Source organism: Haliotis rufescens, unplaced genomic scaffold, assembly GCF_023055435.1.
Source record: "Haliotis rufescens isolate VD_foot unplaced genomic scaffold, xgHalRufe1.0.p SCAF_4, whole genome shotgun sequence".
Taxonomy (NCBI): domain Eukaryota; kingdom Metazoa; phylum Mollusca; class Gastropoda; order Lepetellida; family Haliotidae; genus Haliotis; species Haliotis rufescens.
The window spans coordinates 7371698-7386136 of NW_025964112.1; the positions used below are offsets into that span (position 1 = coordinate 7371698).

General features: G+C 42.3%; 1 protein-coding gene across 3 annotated transcripts in view; it reads right to left on the minus strand.

The window, feature by feature from the left end:
* Positions 1–520: 520 nt before the first annotated feature.
* LOC124135869 (WD repeat-containing protein 37-like) overlaps positions 521–14439 on the minus strand; it is a 30937-nt gene continuing 17018 nt past the window's right edge. For all 3 annotated transcript variants that reach the window (XM_048381750.1, XM_048381751.1, XM_048381749.1), the window contains exons 3-11: positions 10686–10756; positions 9792–9899; positions 8703–8888; positions 7051–7235; positions 5104–5164; positions 4794–4979; positions 3678–3816; positions 2883–3017; positions 521–2061 (exon numbers count right to left, since the gene is read on the minus strand). In XM_048381750.1, the coding sequence (XP_048237707.1) occupies positions 1824–2061; positions 2883–3017; positions 3678–3816; positions 4794–4979; positions 5104–5164; positions 7051–7235; positions 8703–8888; positions 9792–9899; positions 10686–10756 (1309 nt within the window). In that variant the 3' untranslated portion in view covers positions 521–1823. The remainder of the gene's footprint in view (positions 2062–2882; positions 3018–3677; positions 3817–4793; positions 4980–5103; positions 5165–7050; positions 7236–8702; positions 8889–9791; positions 9900–10685; positions 10757–14439) is intronic.

The window sequence follows — 14439 nt, forward strand, 5'->3', positions numbered from 1 at the left end:
ACCATCAATCTCATGACATCACTTCCAGGAACAAGCAATGGGTCAATACTTCACTGACAAAAACAACCCTGACTTATTTCCATGATAAATAGTCATAAGACTTTGAAACTTACTGAAATGTAAATTCAAGATAAAAATAAACAATAAATATTAGCTCTTATTATTTTACAAAATGAAAAGTAAAATGGATGAACCATGCATGCAGAGATGACACATAAACACAGCAGTAGTCAGTGAAACAACAAACGCCATCACTTAAACAACTTAGAAAACTTTTGAAAACACAAACATGATTGTTTGTTAATAATGTGTATAAACTCATAACTGTTAGAATGAGCTAAGTGATCAAGAAAGAAAAGCATTTTGTCAACCATCAATTACTAAATGAAATTACCAACTCAACCTTACTCAACCCAACACTGCTATTCCCAATACCAATCAACCACGAAAAGTCCCAATCATTTTAAATACATCACATGTCAAAATATTAAGTTGATTTCACTATAAATAAGGATTTTTAAAAAAAACCTGAATTTTGGTTGAGACCGAAAATTCAGATCCCACCATTAAATTTAGATTTTTTACTCCATTTCAATACCTTTCTGCAGGAAGATCTGACACACCCGACTTCGGACCCATCAGTGAGTGAGTGAGTTGGGTTTAACGCCGCTTTGAACAATATTCCAGTTATATCGCGGCGTGTCAGCTTAATGTGGGAGGAAAGCCCTAAGTGATGCAGGTCTCAGACGTTTACCACTTCGGTGAAACCCACGAGCACGGGTATGGTGCTGACAAACCTAGAAACATAATCGGGGCGAACCTGGATTCGAACCCACAATCCTAGGTTTCTGGCGTGCCCAAGGGACGCAACTCTGCACAGCGAATCGCAGCGCCTTAGACGACTGGGCCACCCATGCCCCCTCGGACACATCAGGTGACCACACCAACTAACCAATAAGCATGGAGGCTTTTAACTTCTCAGTACACGTCAGCGAACCAATCAGTGCAGCAAATCTGAATTCTGAAAATTGGAAACTAAAACAAACCAAACACGGCGGTTCCTTGCTATGTTGTGGATATTTTACGTGTTGTTTCATCTGGGACGCTTGGCAGGAAGTGATTTGTGTGGGTTGTCTTTTGTTAAGACCAAAATCTCTGAATTAGAGGTGAAATGACGTTTCAGGAAGCAGACATTTGATTGGCTGCGTCTGCTAGGGTTACCTGATGTGACCTATGAGGGCTTTCAGACCAGCAGACCAAGGAACCAACGCGGGAGTAAAATATCTGATTTTAATTAAATTACTCCAACTCTACGTCATTGGGGTGAAATAACATTCCCATGACTCATGCTAGATGGCCAGACAACTCCATTAGCAGAATAACATTATCTTCCTGCTGTAGCTTCTGGTGTTTACTACGCTCTGTTCTGTACGTCGGTAGAACATGCAAAGTACAATATGCATAGTACCACCTAATATATTCACATAGCTCCTTTTTTGTACAAAGTGTATACTGGTTTAATTCCTTATAGAACTTGTTTCTATTTTGAATACTTAGTTCTGCTTTCATGACATCATCTTTTCCGAATCCCATTCTAAACAAGAATGCAATATTAATGAATAATATTTACAGTAACTCTGCTGTGTAGAAATCACTGTTGTCATCTCGGGACATTCACCAGCAAACCAGAGTAGGATATGAATCTGAGAATATGACATTCGGGCCTCCATGAATTCTCATTTCCCTTCAGTATCTTATGACAAGTGCACCAGGGACGCAAGTGACACTGTAAACAAAGCAAGCAGGCCTTGACACAGGGGAGACTACTCCTTGGTTTGACAGTTGACGTGCCACCCAAGCACTTGTCTGTCAAAGCCACAGGAGAACAGATTGCACGTCTGGTTGTCGTCGGCGAAGGTCACAGAGCACACCATGCGTGAGTGACCTTGTCTGTTGCTACGTGGGAGGCGTCCGACGCGCACGCCGCTGATGTCAAACAGTCGAATGTGTCTGTTGTCGTGAGGGATAGCGATGATGTTCTGAGCTTGGGATACAGCAAGTCTGAAACATGATTGTGGATCAAACGATTCAAGAAAGGTGTACAAATACATTCATCATCATATTGGAAAATATTTTAAGATGTCAGAGGTGATTGTAAGTAGGTCAAAAGATTTTATTCTAAATTACTCTCAAACAAGTGGGTGCTAAAATATCACTTTTAACTCTGTCACATCCCTGTTAACGACTGAGTCAGTCTGTCACATCCCTGTTAATGGCAGTCAGTCTGTCACATACCTGTTAATGGCAGTCAGTCTGTCACATCCCTGTTAATGGCAGAGTCAGTCTGTCACATACCTGTTAATGGCGGAGTCAGTCTGTCACATCCCTGTTAATGGGGGAGTCAGTCTGTCACATACCTGTTAATGGCGGAGTCAGTCTGTCACATACCTGTTAACGACTGAGTCAGTCTGTCACATACCTGTTAACGACTGAGTCAGTCTGTCACATACCTGTTAACGACTGAGTCAGTCTGTCACATACCTGTTAATGGCAGAGTCAGTCTGTCACATACCTGTTAATGGCGGAGTCAGTCTGTCACATACCTGTTAATGGCGGAGTCAGTCTTTCACATACCTGCTAATGGCAGAGTCAGTCTGTAACATACCTGTTAATGGCGGAGTCAGTCTGTCACATACCTGTTAACGACTGAGTCAGTCTGTCACATACCTGTTAACGACTGAGTCAGTCTGTCACATCCCTGTTAATGGCAGAGTCAGTCTGTCACATACCTGTTAATGGCAGAGTCAGTCTGTCACATACCTGTTAATGGCGGAGTCAGTCTGTCACATCCCTGTTAATGGCAGAGTCAGTCTGTCACATACCTGTTAATGGCGGAGTCAGTCTTTATGATGGAGAGAGGGGAGCGCATGTTGCGGAGGTCCCAGACTTTGACCGTCCGGTCGTCACTGCCAGACACCACCTTGTCACCCCCGGCAAACACTGCCGACGTGACAGGTCTGAAACACAAGACACAAACAACTTGCAACATTCTATTCCTAGTACACTCACAAAGTATAGGCAGGGCTACTGTGAATGTCCAGGTGGAGACTGAATGGGACTGTTGATGTCTGGCACAGGACATGTAAATAGCTTTTGATAACGGCAATTGATGCATTTTCAGGTTTATTATAAATTTAAATTAACACAAGTACACATAATTTGGTGTCCTGTTCTTATATTGTGTTATACGTGTCGCCACTCTCACCAATATTCCATCTATATGACGCCTATCTGTCAATGAGGCTGGACCAGACAATCCAGTGATTGATAATATGAGCAACGATCCACGCTGTCAGGGTACGATGCATATATGACACTCAATCAACAGAGTCACCAGCCTGACCACCCAATCCACTGAGGGGCCACTTGAAGCCAGCTTTGCTCATCCAAGTCAAAGGTATAAATACATGTGCTGACAAGTAACTCATCAATAGTCTAAAACATGAGGGAGAGAGTGAGTGAGTTAAACGCAGCTTTGAACTGTATTTCAGGAACACTGCTGAATGTCCCTTTCATATATGATGTCGAAACCCACAATCACGGATTTAGTGCTGACATCATTATCAGGGCAAATCAGGGATTCAAACCCACAAACACGGGATCCTTGCAAGACTTACTGTGTATGTCCCTGGAACACGTTCACCTGCATGGCGGAATCACGGAAATCCCACAGCCGAAAAGTGGTGTCCTTTGACGACGTTACCACCAGTCGCTGTGTCGGATGTGCTCGTACCTCGTTCAGTTCCTGGATGTGCCCTGCCATCATCACAGGAGAACATTAGTCAGAGTTGTTTTATACAGCTGTAATTAACAGAACTTGGGAAGCCAAACCAGTGGTTGATAGCATGAGCAACAATACAAGTAGGGGTAAATCACACACATCAGTCAGGTCACATATGCCTCATTCGAGGGAAACTTCTCACAGAGAATGTGGTTACTATAAAGTGAATTAGGCTTACCACTTCGACCATAGTCTCCATTCTATCAGGCCCTTTCAGCTTACTTGGGTAACATGGAGGAAACATAAAGGTTGTTAACATTTACCACTCTGGTGAAACCCATGAACTTGGGTCCTGAAAGTCCATAATCAAGGCAATTCTGGGATTCAAATTCAAGTGCTGATCCTGGCATGACCAAGGGGCACAACTCTGCACAGCGAATAATGAAAACTTGAAAAAGTTCACTTGAACAAGATCCCACATATTCAAAGCTATGGGGTAAGAAAACAGATCTATGCGGTATTGTTGTACAGAGTAAAACCTGATTCAAGGGTTATTCCAATCCCCGCCAACAATCCCTACCTGATCCCAGGTAAATCCAGATCCACATCAATGACCCCTACCTGACCCCAGGTGTATCCAGATCCACGCCGACAACCCCTACCTGACCCCAGGTGTATCCAGATCCACGCCGACGACCCCTACCTGACCCCAGGTGTATCCCCACCCACACCGACGACCCCTACCTGACCCCAGGTGTATCCTGATCCATACCAATGACCCCTACCTGACCCCTACCTGACCCCAGGTGTATCCAGATCCACATCAATGACCCCTACCTGACCCCAGGTGTATCCAGATCCACGCCGACGACCCCTACCTGACCCCAGGTGTATCCCCACCCACACCGACGACCCCTACCTGACCCCAGGTGTATCCTGATCCATACCAATGACCCCTACCTGACCCCTACCTGACCCCAGGTGTATCCAGATCCACATCAATGACCCCTACCTGACAGTGTACTGATCTGCTCTCCTGTTTCCGCATCATACAAGATGGCCAACCTATCCCATGAGGCACTGATGACCTGAGCTCCTCCCACCATCCAGTCGGCAGCAATAACAACATCAGTGTGCCCTGTGAGCTCCACCTGCGGTGTGCGGAGTTTGTTGCTCTCCTGTACCAGATCACCCCCATCTACAACAGAGGCGGACTCACAATTACTAAGATCGCCCAGTCATCATCTTGCAAATGTTCATTTATATGATCAGACAGAATTTACAAAAAACGACTTTAAAGACGATGCAGTAAAATCACCTACCATCCCCAACATCTTCTTTCTCCGACCCATCAATCTCATCTTCCCCTGAGGAGTGGGACTTCTGTAACACACAGTAACAAGGTAGAGAAACAAGTAGGTGAGGTGAGGTGAGGTGAAATGGGGTTTAACGTCGCGTCCAATTATTATTGCACTTATATAGCGACGTGCATGCACGTGTGTGTGTGTGTGTGTGGCTGCTTGTACTAGTCCCGACTGATGCCGATTTATAGTGCTAGTTCACTGAGATACCATGTCGCAGTTTAACATCAATACCTCACTCAGACCAGTCCTTGTTTTAGCCCCTTAATGCCGAGCGCCAGACAGGGTAACAACAAGTACCATCTTTTAACGTCTTTTGGTATGACGCGGTCAGGGATCAAACCCCGGACCTTGCGCTCTCCGGGCGGATGCTCTACCACTAGACCACGGAGGCGGTCGAAACAAGTAGGTGGCAGAGGCAGTCAGTGATAAGTGCAACTGCTTCTTTAGTGAGGTGAGGTTACATGGGGTTAAACATCACATCACGTTCAAGATCATTGCACTTACATAGCCATGGTTCCCACTTTCTTCCGAAAAATTCCCTGACATTTCCCTGATATTTCCAGAGAACTTAGAACTTTTCCAGACTGCATTACACGGCCTCCATTATAACAACTGGGAGTGGTGTTTTAACTTTATTATTTAAACAGCTTTAAAATAGACCAATGGAAACGTCTTTTTTTAGATATTTCTGTACAAAAGTGTGTTATGTTTGGTTTAAGGAAAACTAAGTCACCAAGTAATTATCCTCCCCTTAAGGCCATCCATCTGCCACCATTTAAAGAGTTCAAACTACAAATTAACTCCATCAATCATTGCCTAATCAAAACAAGTATTACAATTTATGAAAATGGACTTCAGGACTAGGATTTCACAACTTTAGAAACATGAACATGAACTAATTAGTAACATTATAATAAAGTAAATACCATCACTACTTTCAGTGCAACATTCATGCACAGCATTTCACAAACTAACCATTCAAATATACATCTGCACTTTCAAAAGGTCACCAGGGAATAGATAATTATAACCACAACTGAAGTCACCCTAAGTTTTTTCCAATGATTTATCTAAAACTGATACACTTTTCATTAACAAAGAGCTTTATAGAATCCTAATTGCATTATTTTGTTTGTTCTTGAACAGTAGAACTTTATGAGATTTGAAATTTTACATTCAAATTGATTTCTGAAATTCAAATGGTAAACTAATACCAAGGCAATGTAATATTTTACTCAAAATATTTTAAATTTAGAATTTAGTTAGCTCTGGAGGTAAGGGGCACAAATCCCTATCAGCCACATTGACCTTGACCTTCATATAGTATAATTTGACAAATACCTCTTTTTCAAACGAATAAACTCCATTGCTTAAATTTGAGTGGCTGCCACAACCATTAAATAATAGAGATTATGAGTTCCAAGAGCAAAAAATCCCTGATAAATCCCTGATTTTGAAGTTTTTAGTGAATTCCCTGATATTTCCCTGACTGGAAATTTTTCCAACACATTTCCAGGTTTTCCAGGTTTTCCAGTGGCAGTGGGAACCATGATAGCGACATGCATGCACGGGTGTGCTCACTGTCCGCTCACTGTCCGCTCACTGGGCAGATGCTCCATCCACTACACCACAGAGGCAGTCATGCTACATGTGGCTATATGAATACATGTATGATGATTTATGATGATGAATCAGCAATATTTCAGCCATATGATGGCGACAGGTAAAGAATCAAACCTGGGACAGGCAAACCAGTAAGTAGTTGACAGCATGAGCAACCAGCCTCACAGTACAAAGACACACAATCTTCCACATAACACATGGTGACCAACCAAGTCCATTTTAATGACTTATTAAGGCAAGCAGGAGGTGCTGTGGGCAGAGGGAAACTAGATGTCTACACACCACTATTTCCGCATGTGAGGGAGGTGTGACCACTGCTCTCCAGATGTGTGCAGTCTCGTCCCCGGACGCCGTCAGCACCAGGTCCTGGTTAGGGTGGAACCGGATGGAGTTGACTGACCCCTGGTGTCCGGCATACTGCAGCAAGCACTGACCAGTCTCAACAGAGAATATGCGGGCCCGGTGGTCTGAAAAAGACAGCAAGTGCATTTTTGAATTCATAAACACACAAAACATAAACTCAAAATGACTCTCAACTTACACCATTACTTCATGTGACCCAGCAGCTTAGAAAACAAAAACAAGAAATGAAACAAAGATGAGGACGCCAATAATCTACTGCCCCCAAGGGCAGACAAGAATTATGATGAAGAAATAAAACAGTCTTCTAAATTGTCCAGGTCATCACTGTATTATGGGCACGTTAGGACACTGGCTTCCAGTACGTACTAGTTGTTAGCATCAATAAAGTAAGGAGATCACTGTCCTATCCAGACTGGCTGACTACAATGGCTACAACACACCTGCACTTGTTGATCCAAAACACACCTGTACTTGCCGTCCATAAAACACACCTGCACTTGCCATCCCTATAACACACCTGTACTTGCCGTCCCTATAACACACCTGTACTTGCCGTCCCTATATCACATCTGTACTTGCCGTCCCTATAACACACCTGTACTTGCCGTCCCTACGACACACCTGCACTTGCTGTTCCTATAACACACCTGCACTTGTCATCCCTATAACACATCTGCACTTGCAGTCCCTATGACACACCTCCACTTCCTGTTCCTATAACACACCTGCACTTGCAGTCCCTATGACACACCTCCACTTCCTGTTCCTATAACACACCTGCACTTGCCATCCCTATAACACAAATGCACTTGCTGTTCCTATAACACACCTGCACTTGCTGTTCCTATAACACACCTGCATTTGCAGTCCCTATAACACACCTGCACTTGCAGTCCCTATAACACACCTGCACTTGCCATCCCTATGACACACCTGCACTTGCCGTTCCTATAACACACCTGCACTTGCCATCCCTATAACACACCTGCACTTGCATTCCCTATAACACACCTGCACTTGCATTCCCTATAACACACCTGCACTTGCAGTCCCTATGACACACCTGCACTTGCTGTTCCTATAACACACCTGCACTTGCAGTCCCTATAACACACCTGCAGTCCCTATAACACACCTGCACTTGCCGTTCCTATAACACACCTGCACTTGCCATCCCTATAACACACCTGCACTTGCATTCCCTATAACACACCTGCACTTGCATTCCCTATAACACACCTGCACTTGCAGTCCCTATGACACACCTGCACTTGCTGTTCCTATAACACACCTGCACTTGCAGTCCCTATAACACACCTGCAGTCCCTATAACACACCTGCACTTGCCGTCACTATGACACACCGGCACTTGCCATCCTTGTGACACACCTGCACTTGCCATCCCTATAACACACCTGCACTTGCCATCCCTATAACACACCTGCACTTGCCATCCCTATAACACACCTGCACTTGCCATCCCTATAACACACCTGCACTTGCCATCCCTATAACACACCTGCACTTGCCATCCCTATAACACACCTGCACTTGCCATCCCTATAACACACCTGCACTTGCTGTTCCTATGACCTGATGTCCAGACTTGGACACGCTGACCTCCCACACTCCGTCCCGATGACCCCGGTAGACTCGGACCAAGTTGTAGGCAGCTGAAGGGGCTCTGAAGCTGGAGACGATCTTACTGGTGGATGCCTTGTACGTTGTCTTGATCTTCTGGGAAATCTGACTTGCAGCTGTAAGAGAAGTTTAAGGATAGTATGAAGTAAAGAGTCACTCTGGCCTTAAAGCCATAGTCATGTCAGCACGGTCACAAAGACAACTAGCAACTCCTCAATTCCCTGTCATATTGACACTTCACGATCAGGTTTCTGATATGTCCAAGGTTTCCGACACATCTGCTATAGTATATGCTATATCGCCTACCCTGCTGGAACCATTATCCTACCCTGCTTTAACCATTATCCTACCCTGCTGGAACCATTAGCCTGCCCTGCTTTAACCATTATCCTACCCTGCTGGAACCATAAGCCTGCCCTGCTGGAACCAATAACGTACCCTGCTTTAACCATTATCCTACCCTGCTTTAACCATTATCCTACCCTGCTTTAACCATTATCCTACCCTGCTGGAACCATTAGCCTGCCCTGCTGGAACAATTAGCCTACAATACTTTAACCATTAGCCTGCCCTGCTATAACCATTAGCCTACCCTGCTATAACCATTAGACTACCCTGCTATAACCATTAGCCTACCCTGCTATAACCATTAGACAACCCTGCTATAACCATTAGCCTGCCCTGTTGGAACCATTAGCCTACAGTACTTTAGCCATCAGCCTACCCTGCTATAACCATCAGCCTACCCAGCTATCACCATTAGCCTACCCTGCTATAACCACTAGCCTACCCTGCTATAACCATTAGCCTACCCTGCTATAACCCCTAGCCTACCCTGCTATAACCATTAGCCTACCCTGCTATAACCACTAGCCTACCCAGCTATCACCATTAGCCTACCCTGCTATAACCATTAGCCTACCCTGCTATAACCACTAGCCTACCCTGCTATAACCACTAGCCTACCCTGCTCTAACCACTAGCCTACCCTGCTCTGACCCTGTGACTTGTTCACTTACATCTCTTTGGCTTGGTGGTCCCATCAGGTTCCTGCACCTCTGCTGCCGGCTTGTCAGAGCTGGCGTAAGCCTCGAGTCTCTCATTTAGCGACTCCACTCTCTCTTGCACTGTCAAAACAAACAAGCAGTAACAATTCACCAAATGTTGGGTGCCTCATGACGCTCCCAAGGCAAGGGAGTTGACTATAAAATGCAAATTTCGTGTGAAGATCGTAGCACCACCAGTGGCGACGATGAGTAATGTCCTTTCTATTTTCCCCAAATTGGCCAGTCAGATTCCACCTATGATATCACTTGCATTGCCTTCCAACAAAATGGCAGCACCCAGTCAAGACGAACTGATCAAGTTAATCGAATAAAGGTTTCATATTCGGTGTCTGAGGCACCTAATGCATGTGGATTGTAGCATTTGAGCACCTTGATTAAACACATGAAAAGATTAGGAAAATATCTGTCAATGCCCAGTCGCCATGTTGTTTACAAACAGGAAGTCGATTTCGGTACACTATTTTGATTAGACTATGCATCAACTTGTCAGTCCAGCCATAACATAATATTCCTGCCTCAACATATGGGTGGAACAATTCACCAAATGTTGGGTGCATCACCACACTCGCCATGTAGGCTCAACAATTCAACAAACGTCGTCTATCAATTTCGTACAAGCCGCTGACCTGGTGTCTATTCTCTATAACGCTGGCACAGTTGCAACACACTAACTACTGAATCCTGAATGCGACAAAGGCCCTGGAAATAGTCATTAGTAATCATCAACAAATAAAAGGGAGTAATCATTACATGCCATAAGTTATCGTGATAGGGATCATTCATTTCATCCAATAATGTCAACAACTACCTGTCAATATATTTCATTTCATTACCATGATTACTTACATGCTATATTGGCAGCATAGAGATTTTCAAATTCCTTTTCAATCTGCCCAAACAGATCATACAGTCTATCCCTGAAAAATAAGAACATTCATTAATGTCATGGCAACTGCTTTATCCTTCAGAGAAAATAATTGGTAAACATTCAACAAGAATTAATCACAACTTACCCGTATCACTCCTATTTTTCACAATGTATAACATACCGTATCCGACGTAATAAGCGCCCAGGGCGCTCTCAAGATTAGAAACGAGATGCTCTTATTAGAATATTATTTTGGTGAAAAAAAGAGTTGAAAAGAGAATTTTGAGTTGAAAGATAAATTTCGTGGTTTACGCCAGGGGTCCGGAAAATTTAAAATCCCAATCGGACATTTGCATTTAGGCCACGCCCCCTTCAAATAGCGTATTTTAGTACGACTTTTCACACACATTACAAGTTTACGTATTCATAATATGATGAATTATGAATTGTTTCAATTTAAATTGTTTAATTCACCGGACAATTAATAACAAATAATATCATTTCAGATTTACATGGAAAAAATATGTTTGTTTCTGTTATAATAACGATCTGTTAACGTAGTGAACGGTCTAATTAATATTCATGAGTTATATTCATGAGTCTGCTCAAGTGTACGCGTTGTAACATTTGGATCAAGACTATTATCCCATATTTGGTTATCACGTGACCTCACGGGAAAAGGTGTTTTTTTAACTAAAGATTTTTTAAAAAACACGACAGATAATTTAATCACAAATACTAAAATATCGTTGATAGCAATAGTTATTTGAATACTTTTTTCATCTGTACTTAATTATTGACCATAAAAAAATTGGATATCGATCGTCCAAGAAAGCAAAATGGCGGTCAATCAAGATTCAATATACGACTAGCTACTGAAAACAATAAAATCTGCAAATCCTTTTTAAAATGTCCGGTAAGCAATATTTTAAAACGGACATTTGAGATTCCCAATCGGACATGTCCGGCGCATATGACGGTTTCCGGACCCCTGGTTTACGCTGACAGCCTGAAATGTTTATATTCCACCGATGTATTTTTCCAGAATTTAATTGCCCATAATTAAGGGTTCATTAATAAGTCTTGTGTACATTAATCAATCGGAAGGGGTGCTAATTGGGATTGTTCATTAGCCAATATATGAGCAAATATCGCCGTGGGCGCTTATTACGTCGAATACGGTAACCATTATTACAGTTTTAAGCTGAGGTCGGAGGTCTGTTGTCTGTAGGTTTTAGGACTTCACGGTAATCTCAAGAGGGGTCATACACTCATAAGGTCCGTTCTCCTCTCTCACCAGATAGGAAGGATCTGTTTTACCGCCAAGTTCAACATACATGGAATAATGCAAAGGTGTCAAAACTTCATATCATGTCCAGCAGCTAATATAATCAATACCATGCCAGTTAAATAATACTCCCTGTTTCTCACAACTCTACATAAAACCGGATAGAGAGGGAGGATTGTAGTCTTTTAATTTTCCTTTAGTAGGTCACAAATCTAAACAGTAAACTTGATTCTAATGTCCAGATATCAATCGTTGGAAGTATTTAGATAACAGAAAATATTTGTTGGTATGGCAATTTTTATGATTTTAAATGTAGTCACGTCATAAAAAAAAACAAGAAAATTATTTTAATAAGTCTTAGAAGCTAAGTCCCTTGCATGCACAATAAACATTTCTTATCTTATTAATGAGAAGTATACCACTGTATTTAACTCTGTGTCTGTCCCTACAGTTCATTACAACAGCAACACTGTAATCTCTAACATGACTATAGGGGCTGAGATTAACCCTGGAGTCATATTGCTGGAGGCAGAAATAAATCAATCTTAATATGGCCAAAGAACTAATAACAATTCCTCACATTATCAGTTTCTAGGGCATGACAAAGAACTCTCTGAGTGACGAGTTTCTTTCGTCGTCATAGCTACCAATACCCTGCAACATGGCCACTCATTTTATAGGAAACAAACACACAGAAGTAGTCTCCCCTTGGGAGTTTTCTGTCAAGCAGTGTGCAACACTATGAAATGTCAGCAACAGAGGTGAAACAATATTATGGTGTGATACGATACATATCCCGATACTATGGGGGCTATACAATACATATCCTAATACTGTGGGTGCAATACAATACATATCCCAATACTATGGGTGTGATACAATACATATCCCAATACTATGGGTGCAATACAATACATATCCCAATACTATGGGTGTGATACAATACATATCCCAATACTATGGGTTCGATATGATACATATCCCAATACTATGGGTGCGATATGATATGTATCCAAATATTCTTTCTTTTTACAGGTCCTGAATCATTTGTTTTTTAAAATTCCAGACAGATGCGATATTGTAGGTCAGAAACATATAGACTAGAGGGCACTGTGAATTTTATGTTATTTATAGCCAACTGAGAATCTGCGTAAGCTTGTTATTATTCATATGACTTTACACCAATATAACTTATTATACACTGTATCGTATGTATACAGGGGTTGTAAGCTGATATTTTGTATCGTGGACCTTGCATTGGGATACAAAACAGTATCTCAGTATCATTACACCAGTCAGTAAGAGGGTTCCAAACAAAGGCGTGACTGGAAGAACTTGTTCTTGATTTGTTTGTTAACGCAGCATTCAGCAATAATCTAGCTATATGTCAACCACTAAATGAAGTCTGGACCAGATAAACCAGTGATTGATATTAAAAGCAATGTCTCCCACCAGCGGGGTGAGGTATGGTGACATGCAACAATGAAACAGGTCACCAGGTGTGACCACCAATCTTTTGTACACAGCCAGTTCACACATTGGGAAAACCTGATCCTAATTTAATGACTTAAAATCATTGGATTTTTACTTGTCCTCTTTGGACTTGGACTAGCAGACTAGCGTGAATTTTCGTTTACCAGCTGATCTACATACAAACTTACGCAGTATATTCAAAGCACAATCTCATCAATATCAGATCTTAGTCCTCACTACCATTACACAACGTTCTGGGGTCATCGCATTACGGGCCATGTCAAAACAACCCTTGGTGAACTTTGACCCACCAATGAAATGACAAACAAAAATTCAACATTAGCCAATGAGAATGCAGCTTTATCGAGCTTTAAGTCACCAGTTTCAAACTGGCAACTTTCATTACAGACTATGCTTTGAAAAATACCTTGACAAAGTTCTCAATTCAAAATCTGAAAACTGATCAAAAGGATATTCTGGAATGTTTAATCATGCTAATCAATGGCTGAGATTGTATGGCAGTACTTCCCACGGGCTATGGAAAGTTGCTTCCATTTCAAATGTCTATCCCAATGAAGAGAAAGAGACATGATGATTTTGATGGAATCATTCGTATAGCCCGTACCTGTCATTCAGAATGCCCTGTGTTAACCTTTTCGTGGTTGCATGATTAGAAAACACATCCTAACTCTCATTACCGATCTGGTAAGCGAGGCTCTGACTGGTCACATGAAAGGTCGTTCTGATGTGACCCGTATTAAATTGGATGTCTTCACATCTCTGTTTAGCAGTAGCTAACAGTAAGATCTGATCTTAATGAGATTGGTTCCAAGCATTGTTTCAGTATCAATATTAGTGCATTGGCAATACTTGCTTGGCAAAGGTTCTAGTGTCTCTGCTGAAAAATAAATCACTAACTCCTGGAAGTCAATCCTGTCTTCATTAAACTTTCATGGCTTCATTCTTTAGGA